At 36.5% G+C, this 25,171-nt stretch overlaps 1 protein-coding gene across 1 annotated transcript in view; it reads left to right on the top strand.

The window, feature by feature from the left end:
* The window catches only part of FZD3 (frizzled class receptor 3), an 89,511-nt gene extending 65,088 nt beyond the window's left edge, over window positions 1-24,423 (top strand). Inside the window, exons 5-7 of the mRNA XM_029203216.1 lie at window positions 12,090-12,238; window positions 16,278-16,511; window positions 22,764-24,423. Of these exons, the coding sequence (XP_029059049.1) occupies window positions 12,090-12,238; window positions 16,278-16,511; window positions 22,764-22,977 (597 nt within the window). The 3' untranslated portion in view covers window positions 22,978-24,423. The remainder of the gene's footprint in view (window positions 1-12,089; window positions 12,239-16,277; window positions 16,512-22,763) is intronic.
* The last annotated feature ends 748 nt before the right edge of the window (window positions 24,424-25,171 follow it).

Below are 25,171 nucleotides of genomic sequence, written 5' to 3'. Positions count from 1 at the left end.
CATGAGCTGTTTGTATATTTTGGAGATTAATCCCTTGTTGGTGACGTCTTTTGCAAATATTTTCTCCCATTCTGTGGGTTTTCTTTTCATTTTGTTGATGGTTTCCTTTGCTGTGCAAAAGCTTTTAAGTTTAATTAGGTCCCATTTGTTTATTTTTGTTTTTATTTTCATTACTCTCGGAGGGGGATCAGAAAAGATCTTGCTGCTATTTATGTCAGAGAGTGTTCTGCCTGTGTTTTCCTCTAAGAGTTTTGTAGTAATTGGTCTTACATTTAGGTCTCTAATCCATTTTGATTTATTTTTGTGCATGGTGTTAGAGAATGTTCTAATTTCATTCTTTTACATGTAGCTATCCAGTTTTCCCAGAACCACTTATTGAAGAGGCTGTCTTTTCTCCATTGTATATTCTTGCCTCCTTTGTCATAGATTAGGTGATCATGCTTTTAGTGACTCTTCCTAATTTTAGTTCTTAACTATTCTATGATTTCTTTAATTTGTATTTTCATCTAGATTATCAGCTTGGTGGGAACACTAGTCAAACCTTACTTCTGTTTATAAGTCTCATGGGGCTTTTTGAATAACATTATTCTTAGAGTAGTAGATAATCCATAAATATTTGTTGTTTGACTTTTATGTAAATCTTAGAGGAATTACACCTTAACTGCAGGTTATGACTGTGGTTTAAGTTCCATGTTTTGAACTTACCAGTCCAACTATAATCATGTGCCAGTTAGAGATAAAATGTAATAAGAAAAAATTTTAAACAGAGTCAGCCTAAGAGGCAAAATAATTTGTAGAATAGAAATGCAAAATGATGACTAGAGATAAAAACAGGGGCTACTAGAATCTAGGTCTGAAGTTGCTGGAGGTGGCTAGGGCATTCATTTTCTATGGGATATAGGGAGGTAAAAGTGTCACATGGGAGTCCGGACCAGAACTAGGTGCACTGGTTAAAAGTAGGAATTGGAAATGGGACTCTCCTGCTCCTGAAAGGAAGTTTGTATAAAAGGTACAACTGTTCTCTGAAGCTGTATATAGTATAAAAATGCTTAAAATACTTATCTAGAGATGTAGGAGGGCCAAACTGCAATGACTCAGTCCCTGAACCTGCAGTACCTGATAATATCTGGAGTGTGCAGTCACAAATATTAGACTTGGTTTTTAACTAGGGCCTCATGGGTACTGGTGAAGACAAAAAAGGAATGAAACAGGTGAGATATATGGAGGGAGTGAGGGAGAGAGAAAGACAGAGGGAGAACTCTCTCATGCAAGATCTGTAAACTAAAATTCCAAAGCACAATGAAACAGAAAAGCTAAACCTAGAAAGACGTCCAATAAAAACAGTCAGAAGATGGACTCACTCCCAGATGAAATAAAAGTAATAAAATTTTTTAAAGACTTATTTTTAAAATAAGTATGTTTAGGATTCTTCAAAAGATAAATAATAAAAACCACTTTAAAGGAGTAAGAAATTATGATAAATTAGCAGAAATGAAATAAGAATAGACAAATATAAAAACCAATTAGCTTAGAAATGAAGTTATGGGAATTAAGTCAATAGATGGAATGAACTCTAAAGTAGACATGATTGAAGAGCGAATTAGTGAAATGGAAAATTGTTCTGAAGAGATCACCCAGAATGCAGAATGCAGAGAGACATAAAATACTCAAAATTATCTAATTATGCCATTAAGAGATATTTTAAAAATTAGGTAGAGGGACTTCAATATACATCTTACGGGAGTTCTAGAACAGGAGACCATAAGAATGACTAAGAAGTGATAACTAAAGCGCTAATGTCTTTGAATTTTTCAGAATTGAAAACTTGAGTTCTCAGATTAAATGTACACTCTGCATACTAAGCAGGACAAATAAAAACCAATCACAATGAGAAACATTCATTGCAACTATAAGACAGAATGATAGAGACAAACTTAAAAGCTACCAGAAGAAATAAATCTCCAAAAGATTATCAATTATGCAAGCTTTTCAACAGCAATCATAGAAGCTAATGAATAAATGTCTTTAAAATGCTGAGAGATGATGACTTTATCCATCTAAACCACCATTCAAGATTGAGGACAAGATAAAGACATTTTTGGGCAAAGACTAAAATAATTTATCTCTGGCATACCCTATCTGTAAGAATTTCTAAAGGGCATCCTTTAGCAAGAAGAAAAGAGAACGCCAAAGATAGGAGTCGAGTGTACTTTTTGGCAAAGTTAATTAACAATAATAATAACAGAACCAGTTCTTTTTGTAAAGGTTGTTCTGAATGTCTGGAAAACAATAACGAGTATAGGTAGCTAAAGTGTGCTAGGAGCATAATCTTGTTCAAGGAGATGGAGGTGCTGAATAATTTTTTTTTTTGTACTGCTCCACCTTGATTTTTATTCATAGCACAAACAAAATAGTACATTAGAGCAAACTTTAAAAAGAAATAAAAGCCTCAAAATCTCACTCTCTAACCATATTGTTTTTAGTTTTCCTTTTGTCTCATTTTGAAAACAAAATTTAAAATAGTTGAATCATGGTGTATGCATACATATGTATCCTGGTTACTTAAAGTAACATTACCCTATAAGCTATTTTCCAAGTTGCTACGTAGTTTCCATATTTACGATCTTTAGCGGTTGCAAAATAATCCGTATTTACTTGTCCCCTTTGCTGTTGTTGCTCATTTAGACTGTTCTTTTTTCTTGAATTTTATTTTTTTATACAGCAGGTTCTTATTAGTTTTCCATTTTATACATATTAGTATATGCCAATCCCAGTCTCCCAATTCATCACACCACCACCACCACCCCGCCGCTTTACCCCCTTGGTGTCCATACATTTGTTCTCTATATCTATGTCTCTATTTCGGCCCTGCAAACCGGTTCATCTGTACCATTTGTCTAGGTTCCACATATATGCGTTAATATACGATATTTGTTTTTCTCGTTCTGACTTACTTCACTCTGTATGGCAGTCTCTAGATCCATCCACATCTCTACAAAATGCAATTTCGTTCCTTTTAATGGCTGAGTAATATTCTATTGTATATATGTACCACATCTTCTTTATCCATTCGTCTGTTGATGGGCATTTAGGTTGCTTCCATGACCTGACTATTGTAAATAGTGCTGCAATGAACATTGGGGTGCATTTGTCTTTTTGAATTATGGTTTTCTCTGGGTGTATGCCCAGTAGTGGGATTGCTGGGTCATATGGTAATTCTGTTTTTAGTTTTTTAAGGAACCTCCATACTTTTCTTCATAGTGGCTGTATCAATTTACCTTCCCACCAACAAACAGTGCAAGAGGGGTTCCCTTTTCTCCACACCCTCTCCAGCATTTGTTGTTCATAGATTTTCTGATGATGCCCATTCTAACTGGTGTGAGGTGATACCTCATTGTAGTTTTGATTTGCATTTCTCTAATAATTAGTGATGTTGAGCAGCTTTTCATGTGCTTCTTGGCCATCTGTATGTCTTCTTTGGAGAAATGTCTATTTATATCTTCTGCCCATTTTTGGATTGGGTTGATTGTTTCTTTAATATTGAGCTGCATGAGCTGTTTATATATTTTGGAGATTAATCCTTTGTCCATTGATTCATTTGCAAATATTTTCTCCCATTCTGAGGGTTGTCTGTTCGTCTTGTTTGTAGTTTCCTTTGCTTTGCAAAAGCTTTTAAGTTTCATTAGGTCCCATTTGTTTATTTTTATTTCGATTCCATTTTGTTTTTATTTCCATTCCATTTTGTTTTTATTTCCATTAGGAGATGGATCAAAAAAGATCTTGCTGTGATTTATGTCAAAGAGTGTTCTTCCTATGTTTTCCTCTAAGAGTTTTATAGTGTCCAGTCTTACATTTAAGTCTCTAATCCATTTTGATTTATTTTTGTGTATGGTGTTAGAGAATGTTCTAATTTCATTCTTTTACACGTAGCTGTCCAGTTTTCCCAGCACCACTTATTGAAGGACTATCTTTTCTCCGTTGTATATCCTTGCCTCCTTTGTCATAGATTAGTTGACCATAGGTGCGTGGGTTTACCTCTGGGCTTTCTATCTTGTTCCATTGATCTATGTTTCTGTTTTTGTGCCAGTACCATGTTGTCTTGATTACTGTAGCTTTGTAGTATAGTCTGAAGTCAGGGAGTCTGATTCCTCCAGCTCCGTTTTTTTCCCTCAAGACTGCTTTGGCTATTCGGGGTCTTTGGTGTCTCCCTATACATTTTAAGATATTTTGTTCTAGTTCCGTAAAAAATGCCATTGCTAATTTGATAGGGATTGCATTGAATCTGTAGATTGCTTTGGGTAGTATAGTCATTTTCACAATGTTGATTCTTCCAATCCAAGAACATGGTATATCTCTCCATCTGTTTGTATCCTCTTTAATTTCTTTCATCAGTGTCTTATAGTTTTCTGCATACAGGTCTTTTGTCTCCCTAGGTAGGTTTATTCCTACATATTTCATTCTTTATGTTGCAGTGGTAAATGGGAGTGTTTCCTTAATTTCTATTTCAGATTTTTCATCGTTAGTGTATAGGAATGCAAGAGATTTCTGTGCATTAATTTTGTATCCTGCAACTTTACCAAATTCATTGATTAGCTGTAGTAGTTTTCTGGTGGCATCTTTAGGATTCTCTATGTATAGTATCATGTCATCTGCAAACAGTGACAGTTACTTCTTATTTTCCAATTTGTATTCCTTTTATTTCTTTTTCTTCTCTGATTGCCCTGGCTAGGACTTCCAAAACTATGTTGAATAATAGTGGTGAAGAGTGGACATCCTTGGCTTGTTCCTGATCTTATAGGAAATGCTTTCAGTTTTTCACCATTGAGAATGATGTTTGCTGTGGGTTTGTCATATATGGCCCTTATTATGTTGGGGTAGGTTCCCTCTGTGCCCCCTTTCTGGAGAGTTTTTTATCATAAACAGGTGTTGAATTTTGTCAAAAGCTTTTTCTGCATCTGTTGAGATAATCATATGGTTTTTATTCTTCAGTTTCTTAATATGGTGTATCACATTGATTGATTTGTGTATATTGAAGAATCCTTGCATCCCTGGGGTAAATTCCACTTGATCATGGTGTATGATCCTTTTAATGTGTTGTTGGATTCTGTTTGCTAGTATTTTGTTGAGGATTTTTGCATCTATATTCATCAGTGATATTGGTCTGTAATTTTCTTTTTTTGTAGCATGTTTGTCTGGTTTTGGTATCAGGGTGACGGTGGCCTCATAGAATGAGTTTGGAAGTGTTCCTTCCCCTGCAGTTTTTTGGAAGAGTTTGAGAAGGATGGGTGTTAGCTCTTCTATAAATCTTTGATAGAATTAATCTGTGAAGCCATCTGCTCCTGGACTTCTGTTTGTTGAAAGATTTTTAATCACAGTTTCAATTTCATTACTTGTGATTTGTCTGCGCATAGCCTCTATTTCTTCCTGGTTCAGTCTTCGAAGGTTATACCTTTTTAAAAATTTGTCCATTTCTTCCAGGTTTTCCATTTTATGGGCATAGAATTGCTTGTAGTAGTCTCTTAGGATGCTTTGTATTTCTGTGGTGTCTGTTGTAACTTCTCCTTTTTCATTTCTAATTTTATTGATTTGAGTCTTCTCCCTCTTTTTCTTGATGAGTCTGGCTAATGGTTTATCAATTTTGTTTATCTTCTCAAAGAACCAGCTTTTAGTTTTATTGATCTTTGCTATTGTTTTCTTTGTTTCTATTTCATTTATTTCTGCTCTATTCTTTATCATTTCTTTCCTTCTGCTAACTTTGGGTTTTGTTTGTTCTTCTTTCTCTAGTTCCTTTAGGTGTAAGGTTAGATTGTTTATTTGAGATTTTTCTTGTTTCTTGAGGCAGGCTTGTACTGCTATAAACTTCCCTCTTAGAACTGCTTTTGCTGCATCCCATAGGTTTTGGATCATTGTGTTTAAATTGTAATTTGTCTCTAGGTATTTTTTGACTTCCTCTTTGATTTCTTCAGTGATCCCTTGGTTATTTAGTAACATATTGTTTAGCCTCCATGTTTTTGTGTTTTTTTCCCTGTAATTGATTTCTAATCTCATAACATTGTGGTCAGGAAAGATGCTTGATATGATTTCAATTTTCTTAAATTTACTGATGCTTGATTTATGACCCAGGATGTGATCTATCCTGGAGAATGTTCCGTGTGCACTTAAGAAGAAAGTGTAATCTGCTGTTTTTGGATGGAATGTCCTATAAATATCAATTAAATCTATCTGGTCTATTGTGTCATTTAAAGCTTCTTTATCCTTATTTACTTTCATTTTGGATGATCTGTCCATTGGTGTAAGTGAGGTGTTAAAGTCCCCCACTATTATTGTGTTACTGTCGATTTCCTCTTTTATAGCTGTTAACAGTTGTCTTATGTACTGAGGTGCTCCTATGTTGGGTGCATATATATTTACAATTGCTATATCTTCTTCTTGGATTGATCCCTTGATCATTATGTAGTGTCCTTCCTTGTCTCTTGTAACATTCTTTGTTTTAAAGTCTATTTTATCATTTATGAGTACTGCTACTCCAGCTTTCTTTTGATTTCCATTTGCATGGAATATCTTTTTCTATCCCCTCACTTTCAGTCTGTATGTGTCCCTAGGTCTGAAGTGGGTCTCTTGTAGACAGCATATATACGGGTCTTGATGCTGAATTCTCTTAGCTTTTGCTTGTCTGTAAAGCTTTTGATTTCTCCTTCGAATCTGAATGAGATCCTTGCTGGGTAGTGTAATCTTGGTTGTAGATTCTTTCCTTTCATCACTTTAAGTATATCATGCCACTCCCTTCTTGCTTGTAGAGTTTCTGCTGAGAAATCAGCTGTTAACCTTATGGGAGTTCCCTTGTATGTTATTTGTTGTTTTTCCCTTGTTGCTTTCAGTAATTTTTCTTTGTCTTCAATTTTTATCAGTTTGATTACTGTGTGTCTCGGTGTGTTTCTCCTTGGGTTTATCCTGCCTGGTACTCTCTGTGCTTCCTGGATTTGAGTGGCTATTTCCTTTCCCATGTTAGGGAAGTTTTTGACTATAATCTCTTCAAATATTTTCTTGGGTCCTTTCTCTCTCTCTTCTCCTTCTGGGACCCCTATAATGCGAATGTTGTTGCATTTAATGTTGCCCCAGAAGTCTCTCAGGCTGTCTTCATTTCTTTTCATTCTTTTTTCTTTATTCTGTTCCACAGCAGTGAATTCCACCATTCTGTCTTCCAGGTCACTTATCCGTTCTTCTGCCTCAGTTATTCTGCTATTGATTCCTTGTAGTGTATTTTTAATTTCAGTTATTGTATTGTTCATCTCTGTTTGTTTGTTCTTTAATTCTTCGAGGTGTTTGTTCTTTAATTCTTCTAGGTCTTTGTTAAACATTTCTTGAATCTTCTCAGTCTTTGCCTCCATTCTTTTTCTGAGGTCCTGGAATATCTTCAGTATCATCATTCTGAATTCTTTTTTCTGGAAGGTTTCATATCTGCACTTCATTTAGTTGTTTTTCTGGGGTTTTATCTTGTTCCTTCATCTGGTACATAGCCCTCTGCCTTTTCATCTTGTCTCTTTCTGTGAATGTGATTTTTGTTCCACAGGCTGCAGGATTATAGTTCTTCTTGCTTCTGCTTTCTGCCCTCTGGTGGATGAGGCTATCTAAGAGGCTTGTGCAAGTTTCCTGATGGGAGGGACTGGTGGTGGGTAGAGCTAGGTGTTGCTCTGGTGGGCAGAGCTCAGTAAAACACTAATCCTGTTGTCTCCTGATGGGTGGGGCTGGGTTCCCTCCTTGTTGGTTGTTGGGCCTGAGGCGACCCAACACTGGAGCCTTCCCTGGGCTCTTTGGTGGGGCTAATGGCAGACTCTGGGAGGGCTCACGTCAAGGAGCACTTCCCAGTTCTTCTGCTGCCAGTGTCCTTGTCCTCATGGTGAGACACAGCCACCCCCTATCTCTGCAAGGGACCCTCCAACACTAGCAGTTAGGTCTGGTTCAGTCTCCCCTGGGGTCACTGCTCCTTCCCCTGGGTCCCAAAGTGCACACTGCTTTGTGTGTGCCCTCCAAGAGTGGAGTCTCTGTTTCCCACCGTCCTGTTGAAGTCCTACAGTCAAATCCAGCTAGCCTTCAAAGTCTGATTCTTTAGGAAATCCTCCTCTAGTTGCTGGACCCCCAGGTTGGGAAGCCTGACGTGGGGCTCAGAACCTTCACTCCAGTGGATGGACTTCTGTGGTATAAGTGTTCTCCAGTTTGTGAGTCACCCACCCAGCAGTTATGGGATTTGATTTTATTGTGATTGCGCCCCTCCTACCGTCTCATTGTGGCTTCTCCTTTGTCTTTGGATGTGGCGTATCTTTTTTGGTGATTTCCAGTGTCTTCCTGTTGATGATTGTTCAGCAGTTAGTTGTGATTCCAGTGCTCTCGCAAGAGGGAGTGAGTATACGTCCTCCTACTCTGCCATCTTGAACCAGTCTCTAGCAGTGCTGAATAATTTTCAATGTATTTTTTTTCTCATAATACGAAGTATAAGTATATATTGTAAATGTATGTGAGTATTTATTGTGCACTTAACTATGTGCCAGACACTGGTCTAGGCTCTGGGGATAAAACCGTTGGGGAAAAAAACTCCTCATGGAGTTTATACGTTAGAAGGAGTAAACTATATATTGTTTAAAAGCAGCAGTATAACCCAAACAGACTTGAAAGAAATACATTGGTAAATAGGAAAAGATACACCTTGAAGATGTGCTGGTATGATGAAATAAAAAGCTGATGTGGCAATATTAATGTCACATAAAATACTGTTAAAGGTGAAGAGCACTAAAAAAGTAAATTGGGCAGCTAGAGCATTTATGTAACACGTAACATAGGCTTAAAAGTGAAAAATGACAGGATTAGAAGGAAAACTGATGAGCCCACGGTTTAGCATACCTCTATTAAAATGGATAGGTAAACAGAAAATCAGTCAGGAAAACGTGTACCTCGTTTTATTGCACTTCGCTTTATTGTGCTTTGCAGATAATGCATTTTTTACAAATTGAAGGTTTGTGGCAACCCTGTGTTGAGCAAGTTTGTTGGTACCATTTTTCCAACAGCATTTGCTCACTTCCTGTCTCTGTGTCACATTTTGGTAATTCTCACATTACAGACATACCTCAGAGATATTGCAGGTTTGGTTCCAGACCACTGCAATAAAGCAAATATCACAATAAAGCAAGTCACACGAATTTTTTGGTTTCCATGTGCATATAAAAGGCTCTCCTTGGACCTCCCTATTAGCTTAGACACAACAATATTGAAATCAGGCCAACTAACCTTAACAGTGGTCTGTAAGGGTTCAAGTGAAAGGGAGAGTTGCACATCTCTCACTTGAAATGAAAAGCTAGAAATGATTAAGCCTAGTGAGGAAGGCATGTTGAAAGTCGAAACAGGCAAAAAGTTAGGCCTCTTGAAAACAGTTAGCCAAGTTGTGAACGCAAAGGGAAAGTTCTCGAAGGAAATTAAAAGTGCTATTCCAGTGAACACACTAATGATAAGAAAGTGGGAAAGCCTTATTGCTAATATAGAGAAAGTTTTAGTGGTCTGGATAGAAGATCAAACCAGCCACAACATTCCCTTAAACCAAAGCCTAATCCAGAGCAAGGCCCTAACTCTCTTCAATTCTATGAAGGCCGAGAGATGAGGAAGCTGCAGAAGAAAAGTTTGAAGCTAGCAGACGTTGATTCATGAGATTTAAGGAAAGAGGCCATCTCTATAACATAAAAGTGCAAGGTGAAGCAGCAAGTGCTGATGTAGAAGCTGCAGCAAGTTATCCAAAAGATCTAGCTAAGAAAATTAATGAAGGTGGCTGGCTGCACTGAACAACAGATTTTCAATGTAGATGAAAGTCTTATATTGGAAGAGGATGCTGCCAGGACTTTCATAGCTAGAGGGGAGAAGTCAGTGCCTGGCGTGAGAGCTTCAAAGGACAGGGTGACTCTTGTTAAGGGCTAATGTAGCTGGTGAGTTTTAAGTTGAAGCTAATGTTCATTTACCATTCTGAATTATGCTAAATCTACTCTGCCTGTGCTCTCTAAATGGAAAAACAAAGTTTGGATGACAGCACAACTGTTTACAACATGGTTTACTGAAGCCCACTGTTGAGATCTACTGCTCAGAAAAGAAAAGATTCCTTTGAAAATGTTACTGCTTATCGACAATGCATCTGGTCACCCAAGCACTCTGATGGAGATGTACAAGATTAATGTTATTTTCATGCCTGCCTACCCAACATCCACTCTGCAGCCCACAGATCAAGGAGTAATTTCAACTTTCAAGTCTTTATTATTTAAGAAATACACTTTTTTTTTTTTTTTTTTTTTTGCCGCGTGCTGCTCAGCTTGTGGGATCTTAGTTCCCCTACCAGGGATTGAACCCGGGCCACTGCAGTGAAAGCACCAAGTTCTAGCCACTGGACCACCAGGGAATTCCCATAAGAAATTACACTGAAGCTATAGCTGCCATAGATAGTGATTCCTCTGATGGACCTGGGCAAAGTCAATTGAAAACCTTCTGGAAAGGATTCACCATTCTGGATGCCATTAAGAACATTCATGATTCATGGGAAGAGGTCAAAATATCAACATTAACAGGAGTTTGAAAGAAGTTGATTCCAGCCCTCATGGATGACTTGGAGGGCTTTAAGACTTCAGTGGAGGAAGCAACTGCAGATGTAGTGGAAGTAGCAAGAGAACTAGAATTATAAGTGCAGCCTCAAAGATGTGACTAAATTGCTACAATCTCTGACTTCTCAAGGTGGAATCTGCTTCTGGTGAAGATACTGTGAAGATCTTGTTGAAATGACAACAGAGGATTTAGAATATTATATAAACTTAGTTGATTAAGAAGTGGCAGGGTTTGACTCCAGTTTTGAAAGAAGTTCTACTTTGGGTAAAATGCTATCAAACAGCATTGCCTGCTACAGAGAAATTGTTCATGAAAGGAAGAGGCAATGGATGAGGCACACTTCACTGTGGTCTTATTTTAAGAAATTGTCACGGCCACCCAGCCTTCAGCAGCCACCACCCTGATCAGTCAGCAGCCTTCAACGTTGAGGCGAGACTCTCCACACAAAAGGAGCACGACTCATTGAAGGCTCAATGATGGTTGGCATTTTTTAGCAATAAAGTATTTTTTAATTAAGGTATGAACATTCTTATTTAGACACTTATGAATAAATATTGCATACTTATTCAACTACATTATAGTGTAAACATAACTTTTATATGCACTGGGAAACAGAATTATCCCCATGACTCACATTATTGTGGTATTTGCTTTATTGTGGTGGTCTGGAACTAGACTTACAATATCTCTGAGGATGCCTGTATAGAAGATTTGAACAACACAACTAATAAAGTTGATCTAATACATATAGAAAATTTTGTACCCAACAAATAGAGAGTAAGCGTTATTTTTGAGCACACGAGGAATACTTTAAAATGGACTGTGTCCTAAATCACAAAAGAAGTCCCCAAAATTTAAGGTAACCAGAATCAAATAGACCACATTCTATGACCACAGTAACTAAACTTGAAATCAACAATAAAAAGAACTTTTAAAAAAACTCATCTGAATAGAAACTAAAAAACTCACTCATAGGTTAAAGAGGAAGCTTGAAAACAGCCAGCAAAGTAAACATGAAAGTAGGTAGGAGGAAGAGCATATTAAATATAAAAACAGAAATTAATAAAATGGGGGGGAAAGATTAACACTTTCCTAATTGTATATTGTGATGACCAATGATAAGGTGAGTGAAATTGGCCAAGAAGAGTATAGGTATTATTTGAGCCTCTATTCCTATTCATGGTATATTTTCTATATTAGTAATCTTTTTCTTTAGAAGGTATCCAAAATGAGCTAATAAGAAGACTATAGAACTCAAAATATAGAACATAAATTTGTTGTCAAATTTTCAGTAGTGTGTCTTTTCCATATAATAAGAAAATTAACTATAGAACTGTGTAAGTGAAAATATCAGACTTATAGAATTATTTACTATTTATTTTATTTAAAAGATTTTATAATGGCCTTTAATAGAAAATTCTATTTATATGTGTAAGATATTTTTCTTTCCCTTCTTGTAGGTTACTCAAATGAGTCGTCCAGACCTGATTGTCTTTCTGATGAAATACCTGATGGCTCTCATAGTTGGTATTCCTTCCATTTTTTGGGTTGGAAGCAAAAAGACATGCTTTGAATGGGCCAGTTTTTTTCATGGTCGTAGGAAAAAAGAGTAAGTTGAAGTAAATTATCATGGTGTTCACAAACTTCACATTTACGCTATATCTTTGTGTTTCCTGTGTTAAAATAATTTGGATTTGGAGGAAGTATTCCAAAAAGATTGTAACCTCAGCTTCCACCAGTTATGATTAAACCTTAAATCACAGTTAAAAACTTATTCAGAAAAGATAGCCAAGTAGAACCAGGCTTAAGGCCTATTCCTTACTAATTCAGAATATTTGAGGGAAGACCAATCTTTATTTTAAAAAATCCAAATTATAATCTTCTTAAAATTAAAAACAAATTAATGATTTTATATATATTCTTATTTGATCTTCTTGACACTTCTCTGAGGACTGGTGTGTATTATCATCTCAGTGTTACAGATGAGAAAACTGAGGAACAGAGAGGTTAAGTGCCTTGGCTGAAGTCACATAGGTATTAGATTAGACTTCCATTTCCAACTGTCCATCATTCTTCCAGGTTGTACCATAAATTATTTAAAGAGAGAGCATGTTATTCCATTCTCATGAGATACACGTTAAAGCCAAAATAGCAAAATGATATTAGTAGATAAAATGGAGTATGTTAAAGAAATTATTTTAATTCATAGTTGGCCACATTGCATATTAGACTGTCATGGTAAAATATAAGATGTGCCAAAGCAGTCTTCTCAGGGCATATTTGAGGAATCTTGAATTTTTTGACCCCATAATTAATGAAACAAAACAAAACAAAATAAGACCCTGCAGTATTCACAAAGGAACAAATGACTTCAAAGTGTTTACTAAGGATAAGTCTTATATGTATACTATATTTGAATTATCGCATATTCTAAGTTAGTGGAGTCTATATTCTTATGATTTTACTTAACCTAAGTTCCATGGAAAATGGATTTGGTGGGATAGTCTATAAAACTCTTAAGATATTTAAAATGTTATTGTGTCTTGTATGGGTTAATGTACTTTTTTTATACAACTTAAAGTACTGCATTAGCAGGATCTGTATTTTCTAAAATACCAGTAATTAGCAGCTTCTGTTACATCGATTAGATTGAGATTTTTTAAAATCACAGTTTTAAAGTGTACATTTCATATTACCATATCTGAGACTACTGCTAGTAATATCAGATAATGCATTTCCCCTTTAAATACAGTTTCATAGGGCAGAGAAGGAAAGAAGAATTCAACAACAAAAATGTATTTCCTAAGAATTCATCCTTTGAGAAAGTCTTTAATGAATGTTTACTGTGTGCTTTGAACTATATTGGGATGCCAAGGATTCATTAGGATACAAAACAGGCCAAGTCCTTGCTTTTTGTGGAACATCCTTCCTTGGGGGATTTATCTGTATATTTTTTGAAATTTTAAAATATGTTTTAATCACAGTAAAACATAATTCTGAGGGTTTGAATTAAACATTCCTGGTCATCTCTGGACCATACACAAACAATTCTGTAATACAACAATTCTGTTGTGCTAGAAACTCCAGATGGAGCTAAGCCCAAGCTACCCTTTTGGGGAATCTTTCCAGTTACTGGGGGATCCTGGTTGGGTCAGAATCCTTTCGAAACTGGTTAGAACTCCCAAGAACCCTTCTATTTGGTTTTCTGGAACCATGGACCACCCTCGCAACCCAACAAAGTCATTGTGACCCTCCAGTGCTCTGGGCTAGGGTACCACTCCTCAAGAGTGTGAGCACCCTACAGCCATTTCTAGCATTTGTCTGGTTGAGCCTTTGGGAAATGACTATGGAGTAATCATAATAATGGTTACCAATTAATTGAGCACACTTAATACTCCAAGCACTGTCCTAAGCATTTTACATATTATTAAATCATTTAATCCTCTAAACAACCTTGTGAGGGAGATCGTCATTTTACAGATAAGAAACTGAGGCATAGAACCAAGGTTTAATAGCTAGTGAATGGTAGAATTGAGATTCACACCCAAGCAGTCTGACTCTAGCCTGCTCTTAACCCCTCTGTTATACTGTGTGTCAAAAGACTGGCTTCTAAAATTATGCAAATCAAATTAGTGTTCTTACTCTGAGTGAAGCCACATTTAAGACTGCGCTTATGCTAATATTTCTGACACTGATTGAAATATTTTTAGAAATTTCTTTTGGAATTATCTGGGTCACAGCACTTAATTTCTCTGGACCTCTGTTTTCTTATTTGTAAAATGAGGGGACAGACCTTCACCATTTGAAGGTGGATTAAATTTTTGGAATGACCAGAAGTCAGTTTGAACCAATTTTTAAAAATAAGTTTAGAAAACAAATTCAGCAATCCAGAGTGACTTGGGATGTATGTATATATGAATAGGGCCATTGATAACACAAGAACAAATGTTGTTTTAACTATCTTTGAGTTGTTCTTTATTCTATTTAGTTTTTGACATTTTGTTTTTATCATATACATAAACATTATGTTTTATCATTACTTTATGATTGTCTTTGAAGCCATTTAAACTTAAGTTTGATCCCCAACTGCTGTTTTTTGTTTTTTTAAACATCTTTATTAGAGTATAATTGCTTTACAGTGGTATGTCAAAGTTTCTGCTTTATAACAAAGTGAATCAGTTATACATATACATATGTCCCCATATCTCTTCCCTCTTGCATCTCCCTCCCTCACACCCCCAACTGCTGTTTTGTTGTATGACTTTTGGAAAGTCCCTTAATCCCTTAGAACCTCAGTTTCTTCATCTATAAAATGGGGATCACAATATTTATTATTAATGGATATCTAATCTTTTTAGGACTTAATCTCTATAATAAAAACATTATTAAGAAAGATTAAAGGAGAGTATATGTAAAATACCTGGCACAATTCAGGTACTCAACAAATATTAGTCTTCTTTCAGCCCTTCTACCCCAGCACTAAAACAACAACGGGATAACAACAATGATCTTTTTCTAATTCGAAAACTTAGAATATATGCACTTTCTCAATTTATGATCCAATCTTTACATGTTGGAGAGTTTTTTTTAATGAAATTGTCTAATTTTAACTTTATGTATGATTCTCATAGTCATTATTTACACAAACTGATACACTGACCTTTGCAAATATTTAATTGGCTCTTTTATTAACTACCACTTTGTTCATCATCATGAACATCTGTCTGCTTTTAACCCTTTCATAGCAGTTAAAAACTTTTGCTCTGGGGCTTCCCTGGTGGCGCAGTGGTTGAGAGTCCGCCTGCCAATGCAGGGGACGCGGGTTTGTGCCCCGGTCCGGGAAGATCCCACATGCCGCGGAGCGGCTGGGCCCGTGAGCCATGGCCACTGAGCCTGCGCGTCCGGAGCCTGTGCTCCACAAGGGGAGAGGCCACAACAGTGAGAGGCCCTCGTACCACAAAAAAAAAAAAAGAAAAACTTTTGCTCTGGACATAATTCATCCCCTTAATTCTTTTTTCCTAAGCCTTTAATGGGTCTGGGACTTAATTGTATGTTTGCTTAAATTAATTTTTCATATGTTTTGTTCTAGTTATGATCATTCATGTTTATTCCAGCACTAGACAAATGCTCTGTCATAAAGTCAACTTGTTACCTTAAAACAACTGCTCTTACAAACTAAAAAATGTGTCTGTGCCATGATGAGGCCTCTACTACTTCCATAAACCATGCAAGAAAATAGTATTTCTACTTTATAATAGTACCTTTGTAATATTTCAGTGTCCTTGAGAATGATAAATTTCTTTAGCTGAAAGGGACTTTTTAGAAATGATGAAATTGTGTACCTTCAGTTTATAGATGAGGAAAATTAAGAAAAGGGGATAGTGAGTTGCCTAAGATTACATATTTATTGACAGAGTTGGAACTAAAATCCTGATTTCCTTATTCTAATACGAACTTCTTTCTATCATACCACTTTTGGGAACAGATTGACACAGATTTTTGTTATATTCTCTCTTCGGTCAACAGTGTTACCTTATATCTGTCCTAAAGACATTATTTGGGAAGGAATTAATTTCAAGAATAACATCAGTTTGTCAAAAAAGTAGAGATGTTAGTCTGTATCTTAAACTTAGTATTTTGTTGTCTAGGATAGTGAATGAGAGCCGACAGGTACTCCAGGAACCTGATTTCGCTCAGTCCCTCCTGAGGGATCCAAATACTCCTATTATAAGAAAATCAAGAGGAACTTCCACTCAAGGAACATCCACACATGCTTCTTCAACTCAGCTGGCCATGGTGGATGATCAGAGAAGCAAAGCAGGGAGTGTCCACAGCAAAGTGAGCAGCTACCATGGCAGCCTCCACAGATCCCGTGATGGCAGGTGAGTTTTATTGGTAGATTAGTTTATTTCGTGTGCTGAATTAGAGTCACATGGCGAGTAGCCAATGTGACTACTACTATTGGAAGAGTAGCCAATTCTGAAAAAGAAGTTGATCATTATTAACGTTTTTGAACTTTCCTAGGTACAGTTGTCCCAGATTATGGTCAGACTTAATGCCAGTCAGAGGAGTTTAGAGTTTGACTCGATGCAGCAAGCAATATGGAGTCATTGACGGGTATTACTGATCAGGGAGAAGGCAGGGTAAAAGTGGTTATTTTAGTAAGATTAATTTGGCAAACAGTTATGGGATACCTACCATGTCAGGCATTGTGCTAGGCTCTGGGAATACAAAGATGATTTAGGCATGATCTTTGTTCTTAATAAGCTCAAGAAAGATAGTGTAGTCATTATTCATGTTGTGATTAAAAGCATGGAGTCTGGAATGATAAACCTCAGTTTCCTCATCTGTAAAATGGAAATAGTAATAATATTTGCCCCTTTAGCAATGTTGTAAACAATAAATGAGATAATGTACCTAATTGTTTGGAACAGTGCCCATCTCCGTAAGTGCCTGATACCAACTTTTATTATCATTATTATAAGTTAATAATTAAAGTAAAATGCAAATATAATAGTATAGTCCAGAGGTTGGCAAACTTTTTCTATAAAGAGCCACATAATAAATAACTTTAGTCTTTGTGGGTCATATGGTCTTTGTTGGCAACTATTCATTTCTGCTGTTGTAGCATGAAAGCAGCCATGGACAATATGTAGTCAAAATGGGAATGGCTGTGTTCCAGTAAAACTGTTTACAGAAATAGCAAGGGGCCTCATTTGACTGGCAGACCATAGTTGGCCAACCCCTGTTTAGTAGCTTGGACGAGGGGGTGATTAATTCTGGTGGGGAAGGGGATGGGAAAAAGCTTCACAGAGAATGTTTGAGAGTGGGCTGGATGTGCTTTCCTGTTAAATTTGATGGTGGAGACACTAGAATTAGAAACTTCTTAGGAGCTTTGCATTAATTCAGCTGAGAGATGATGAAGGCTTATGGAAGAACAGTGGCAGTGGCAAGAGAGGAAGAGCTGATCTGAAGGATATTTGAAAAGAAGAAATGAAGTGATAGGAGTTGGAGATGGATTAAAGCAATTGGAGAGAAGGAATGTGCCAAAGATTTTTTTTTTAATATTTCTAGTTTGGGAAACTGAAAGAATGAAAATTATAATGCCTGAAATTCTTTGTTCACTTTGAAACATCTCTGTTTCTACAGCTGTCCTGTATCCTTCCAGTCTCATTCCAGCCTTTCTCTCAGTGTTCCCTGTCCTCCTAGTATAGGGTATGATTCCTATACTTACTGTCTTTTTAGTCCTTCTGGTTTGTCCTCTCAACTTGCTTTCTTTCGCCTTCTAACTTGGTCAGCTACCCTATGTTTTATAAAGGAGCAGCCTTTCTTTGACTATCATATATTTTCTATCTTTTATCCATTTCTTTTTCTTTTCCTTGCCAGATTTTTGAAATGAATATTTTGAATATTTCCGTTCTACCAATTGCATCCTTCATTCCTTGTATTTCTAGTCTTTTTCACCTTCTTACCCACTTCTGACATCACCAATGCCCTGTTTTTTAATCACATTCAAAGATCTCCTCTTTCCTGCCTTTTCCTTCCATTCAGCACTCCTAAATAAAAAGCATTCTTCTAAGTGCTAGGGACACAGAGATGGAAGACAGAAGAGTAAACAGTTGGTAGTAATATACTTTAATGGGTATGATAAAATCATGTACAAAGTGCTTTGGGATTCCAGAGAAGAAAACCATTTAAGTCACCATGGAAAGTCTTGTTCACAAACAGGATAGCACTTTAATTTGAATAGGATTCAGAGGAGGCAGTTGGAAATTTCAGACAAGGAAACAGCATATGAGGAGGGAAGGAGGACAAATGGGCAGTTAAGTACCAGGGCAACTGTAGGAGATGAAACATGCTGGGAAGTTTGGAGTTTTTTTCCCTTACAGCAATGAGAAACTATTAGAAGACTTTGAGCATTGGGGTGATAAAATCAGATTTGTATTTTAGGAAGATCACTTGGACAACAGCATAGGAGAGGAGATTGTAAGTAAGCCCAGTTGGGAAGTTTCTAGAGTAATTTAGAGGTCTTAACTTAAGACACTCATAAAGAGGGAGGAAATCAGAGAATCTTTCAGAGTACGTTTTGTCAACACCACCCTCCATGAACTGACTCTCAGCATTATTTGATGTTTGACATTATTAGCCTTATCATTTTCAATAAGGAATGAACAGTTAGAATACAGCTCTTATGCGTGTGGCATTCTGTGTATAAAGAGATATATAGAAGAAAGCTAAAGTATAATTTCTGCACTCTAGAAGAATATAACCTTATGAGAAAGATAGGACATATACATAAGAACCAACTAAAAAATAGTGCAAGCCAGCATATAATTAAAGCAGTGAGTATTAGAGATGATCAATGTTATAGAACTTCAGAAAAGGGGAAGATCAGATTGGCCCATGAAAATATCTCAGAGATAAGTAGGATGAGTGAATGGTAATACAAGATAAGTTCATATTGAGTAGAGAATTTCTGAAGGCAATTAAATATAGGGGGATTTCAGCGTCAGTAATCTGAATGGAATGGGAGTTTAGCTAAGAAAGTTTATAATCTTTAATATAAGGTAGTTGGTAATTAAAATTGTGAGATAGAATTCCTTGAATCTTAATAAAAAAAAGAACAGACCAAGAACAAGACCTTGGTAAATACAGTAATGATAATAATACAATAAGAGGGACTTCCCTGGTGGCACAGTGGTTAAGAATCTGCCTGCCAATGCAGGGGACACGGGTTTGAGCCCTGGTCCTGGAAGATCCCACATGCCGCAGAGCAGCTAAGCCCACGCACCACAAATACTGAGCCTGTGCTCTAGAGCCCGCGAGCCACAACTACTGAGCTTGCACGCCTAGAGCTTGTGCTCTGCAACAAGAGAAGCCACTGCAATGAGAAGCCCGTGCACCGCAACGAAGAGTAGCCCCCACTCACCACAACTAGAGAAAGCCCACGTGCAGCAACGAAGACCAAACGCAGCCAAAAATTTTAAAAATTAAAAAAAAAATTAAGTGCCTTTAAAAAAAAAGAAATAATAATACAATAAGAATAGCCTAGCATGTGATTCAGAGAAAGTGCTTATAGACATATGAAGGAATCTATGAAAGTATAATGTCATGGAAACTAGGGGATATACTATGACCTCCTGTAATGGCCTTTCTTATCTCTGATAAATTAAAATCATACTCATCCTTTAAGGCCTGCTTGATTCCCATATCCATGGCAGTTAATTAATTGCTTTTTAATCATTCTTTCGGTGTGACCTATTTTCAATAGTTGTTTTTCCTTGGCTAAGTTTGCAGTTTCTGGAGGATGTGAACTTGGTGACAGACATTTGTATATTCCCCTACTGTATCTAGCCCGGTGCATATTAGGAGACAAATAAATCTATCAAACAACTTTAGAAATAATGTGGGCATGCCATCTCATGGCGATTTCTTTCTGCATCAGTTTTTAAGTTTACACGTGAACACTATATTTGGCCATGGTTTTCTCATCATTTCATGGTATCTTGGCTGTGAGATCACACGTATACACACATTCCTGCTTCTCAGTACTCACTCTAGTCCAGACTCCTTGATGGATAATTACTGATCTCAGTGCTACGTAAAATAGAATAAGACTTCGGTAAATATACCTTCACATGTATGTCAACTTCAAAGAATAAGTAATTGGTTGTTAGATGAGAGGATGTAAAAAAAGAAGTGGGGGCGTCCCTGGTGGCGCAGTGCTTGAGAGTCCACCTGCCGATGCAGGGGACACGGGTTCGTGCCCCGGTCTGGGAAGATCCCACATGCCGCGGAGTGGCTGGGCCCGTGAGCCATGGCCGCTGAGACTGCGCGTCCGGAGCCTGTGCTCCGCAACGGGAGAGACCACAACGGTGAGAGGCCCGCGTTCCGCAAAAAAAAGGAAGTAGATGAGTAGGTAGATGGAGTTTTGAGAAAGAGTGGTTAGCTTGGTAAATAGGTGACATTTTACTATGTAGTTGAGTCCTAATTATCCATGGGCAGGTGGTTCATATTCTAGAACTTTGTGGATAGCCATATATTTCACTTAAATAATTAGACATAAGAACTCAATTTTTTCTATGAAAAAAAGTATTCTTTTGGTCTTATTCATTAAATTAAACTCAAAGACAGATTTCATTTTAGAAAATACTCAATTCATATTTTTAATTACCTTGATATCATTCCTAGAACACTGCATCATATTTTGCTATTTTTCATTTGCCATATTTGTTTGAAATAGATACTTATGAAGTCATTGAGAGGTGAAAGGTCTCCATATTGGCTGGCAAATCATATTTGGAGAAATCTTTCACTCAGTTTAGGGCAATGATTATTATGTAAAATAATTATTAACTGGAATAACAGGCTTATTATGAAATATTTTCATTTGCAAACATTGTAATTATTTTACCAAAACTTGCAAACCAAAGTTAAAACCTTTGTATTCTGAATGTGAATTCTTTTAATAAACAAGAATTAAATGCTCTTTTATAAACCATTCCGTTAACATGAGGAATTTAAAAAATATTTTAAATGTAGCTTTTTATTCTTAAATGTTCTTTTTTGCTTTATGCAAACTGGGAAAAAAGACATGCTTTCTTTTATAATTTTAAAGGACTTAATTTTTAAACTCTGTGATCTAATGAAAACATTATTTGACAAGCACTGCTATAATACTAGATCAGCTCAGTGGTATATGAATCAATCTTTAAATTTTACAAATGATTCATACTGAGTCATGAAATTTGTTATAATCATTAAATGAGGGAAATGATAAATGCTTTTTGACAGCCAATAGGTCTTCAGCTGCTTGTGATTAGTTGTGTTTTTTTTGTTTGTTTGTTTTTGTTGTTGTTGTTGTTTTTGCGGTACGCGGGCCTCTCACTGTTGCGGCCTCTCTCGTTGCGGAGCACAGGCTCCGGACGCGCAGGCTCAGCGGCCATGGCTCACGGGCCCAGCTGCTCCGCGGCATGTGGGATCTTCCCAGACCGGGGCACGAACCTGCGTCCCCTGCATCAGCAGGCACTCTCAACCACTGCGCCACCAGGGAAGCCCCAGATTAGTTGTTTTGATGACTATTTGAAAAAGGAATGGCCTGCTACCTTTTTATTTTTAGAAATACTACTTAAAGTTTAATGTGTTAATTAAAGTTATAAATTATTTTCAGTTGTTTTCTTTGATCTTTGTTATTCTAAATTAAATATTTTTTTACAAAAAGTGTATAGTATGTTTGAGTGTGAGTTTTCTTACCTCTAATGGGGGCTCAGTGAGTCAGAATTGCAACAAAAGAAATTTTAACAGCTCCCACTGGTGTCTTTCAAGGTAAGTAGAATGACAGAGAAGACAGTCTGCAATAAGCCAAGTAGCCCAGTTGACATACTCAAGCTGTGCCTTGGCTAGGGATAAGGAGAGAATTTGCTTTTTCAGGAATATGCATTACAAAGCCTTAGGAGTTTGCTACTTCTGTATTTAAGTTGTTGTAGCTTTTACAAAATAGCATCCTCACAGCCTGAAGCCCTAATGAAAAGTAATTAAGACCATTTACAGGTAGTTAATTCAGCTGTTAACTGGGCTCTCTGGAAAGAAGCTGTCAGGCACCTAGCGTCATCATTGCTTGCCAATTCCCTCACTTTTTTTTTTTTTTTTTAAGGTCACGGTAATTTCTCCTCTAATTTCATTTGCTCGCTTTTCCAATGCTACTCTTTTCGTAAAATTGGAGTTTGCTGTCCTACTGATTATAACCATTCTTCTAAACTCCCTGGGACAATGCCATATTTCTTCTGTTGCTGTTCTTCCTCTGCTGGAACCCACCTCATAACCTAAAACTTATTTGAATGAGAAAAGTATCCTTACTTAGTTAGCGTAGCTCCAGATCAGTCAGCTCTTCTTAACTTCAGCTTCTGTCCTTTTCCAAAGCATACCTTAATTCTGAGCCTAATCAGTAGATTTTCTCTCCTTTCTGTTTGGCCACTTGAATAATTCAAGAGTGTAAATCATCAAAAGTTGGTTGTTACTTTTTCACTTGTTAGTTTCCTAATTATTTCACTTGATGAGGTATTTTCATGAAAATTTTTAGTGTTATTTTCTAGTGTGTTCTGTTACCTACTTCAAAACAAACTCTCCTATATTAGGTACACTCCCTGCAGTTACAGAGGAATGGAGGAGAGACTACCTCATGGCAGCATGTCACGACTCACGGATCACTCCAGGCACAGTAGTTCTCATCGGCTCAATGAACAGTCACGACATAGCAGCATCAGAGATCTCAGTACTAATCCTATGACTCACATCACACATGGCACCAGCATGAATCGGGTTATTGAAGAAGATGGAACCAGTGCTTAAATTGTCCTAAGGTGGAAAACTTGTGTTGTTTAAAAAGCAGATTTTCTTCTTTGCCTTTGCATGACTGATTGCCGTAACTCACTGTTATGATGCTTTCAGTCAGGTGCAGATTGTGTCCATTGAAAAGTAAACTTTTGCTTTTTATATTGCAACAAACTTGTAACATCAAGGCATCCAAAATGCTAAGAATTATCGCATAAATAATTCTTATTTCTAGGTTATGAAGAAATAATTATTTGTCTGGTAAGCATTTTTATAAACCCATTTGTTTTATATTTAGAAAAATCCTAAATGTGTGGTGACTGCTTTATAGTGAACTTTCATATAATATCAACTAGTTGTGAGATAACATTCTGGTAGTTCTGTGAATAAAACAAAATTTCAGAATTAAAGAAATTTTCTATGCAAGGTTTATTTCTCAGATGAACAGTAGGACTTTGTAGTTTCCTTTCCACTAAGTGAAAAAGAACTGTGTTTTTAAACTGTAGGAGAATTTAATAAATCAGCAAGGGTATTTTAGCTAATAGAATATAAAATCAACAGAAGAATCTGATTAGTCTATTGAAGGCTCTTTTGAAATTCTATCAAAATAATCTTTATTCAGAGAAATAACAGGAGCAGGATTAGCGACGGAGTAAAAGCGGAGATGGGCATTTTTCCCAGTAATTGTGCTGTTTTTATTACTTTTGTAAATATTACTTTTACTGGCTGTGTTTTTATAACTTATCCATATGCATGATGGAAAATTTTTACTTTGTAGCCATGTTTTCCCATGTAGTAGTATTGATTCCTAGAGAACTTCATGTTCAGATATGTTCTGTGGAAGCATGTAATAGAATAAGCATCACACATTATAAGGTTTTTTGTGGTAATCATAATTACAAAATGGCAAAATGTTTCCTCTGTATTCGTTGCTTGTATTTTTCTACAGTGAGATGTGATCTTGCCAAAGCCACCAGATCTTGGTATCCAGGCCCCTCCTGTCAGTGGGTTGATTGTCTGCACTTGCATTGCCCAGTAGCCAATAGGCTACAGCTTTTGCCCCACACCCTTATTTTCAGATTCTGGATCATTCTTGTTTATAGCTGAAATACATATAACCTAAGTCCAAAGAAGTGATTAATTTGGGGTATTTGAAAATCATTGTAGCTAAATGGAGCATGATTAGTCCTGCTGTGAAGTATCCTTTAATCTTAAAAATATCAACTCAAAAATGTTTGACATTTTGTCTTATAAAATTTAAATAATTTATAATAAAAACTGAAGCTTATTAGGCATGAAATTGATCGGAAGGGAAAGAAAAATTCTGGAAAATGCTGCTGGATGTGTTTTATAGAAAAGTATATTTAAACAAGGGATCCTCAACCCTGACTACAGATAAGAATCACTTGGGGAGCCTCTGATACCGGACACCTTCCTCTCATTCAGATGACAACTGGTAGTTTTTTAAAAAGCTTTCCAGGTGATTTTAATCTGAAACCTGGCTGCAAGGTGTTTTAAACTAACTTGCCTCTGATGATGATGTGATGGCATCATGTTGTATCACGTGAAAATCTAGCTGGATTCAGTGTTATGCTTTTATATAATTACCTGGTATACAACGGGAATTCTGGATCCCACTTCTAAGGATTCTTACTCATTAAGTCAAAGGTGATGGTAGGCCTTTAAAATCTGGTTGTAAAAAGAAATATCACAGGTGATTCTTATGCAAGTATCCAAGAATCACACTTCAAAAAATATTCTAGACTCTGAAGAGGGCTGGCTTTGCCATATGCTAATTTTTTACCTTTAACAGGTCAATTTCTCTGAGCCTCAGTTCCCTTGTTTATAAATGAAGACAGAAGATAAATACCTACCTCACAAAATTGTCAAATAGGTATCAGATGAAAAATCATATGAAAGCTCTGAAAATTTTAAAGTGTTATGAACTATAAGGGATTAAGATTATTGAGGATTTAAGAGATTTGTTTGAGGGCTACCATAGTACATTCCTTGACATGTGTTTAATTCATGTGTACTTTTTCCTCTCCTTCTTTAAAACAAAAAGTACCAAGAAATTAGGTGTTGACAGAAGCTTTTATCAAGCGCAGAAGTCAGTTTTCTGATAATAATAATTTGTGTATCATGTTTTTTCTTTCAAAGTATGTATTTCTTAATATTTATTATTCTTCTTAAGATATAGTTGAATATTTGG

Source organism: Monodon monoceros, unplaced genomic scaffold (assembly GCF_005190385.1).
Source record: "Monodon monoceros isolate NGI ecotype Baffin Bay Population unplaced genomic scaffold, NGI_Narwhal_1 Super_Scaffold_5, whole genome shotgun sequence".
Lineage (NCBI taxonomy): Eukaryota > Metazoa > Chordata > Mammalia > Artiodactyla > Monodontidae > Monodon > Monodon monoceros.
Note: the sequence above shows the minus strand (reverse complement) of the source record. Positions and strands in the feature narration are given on the sequence as shown.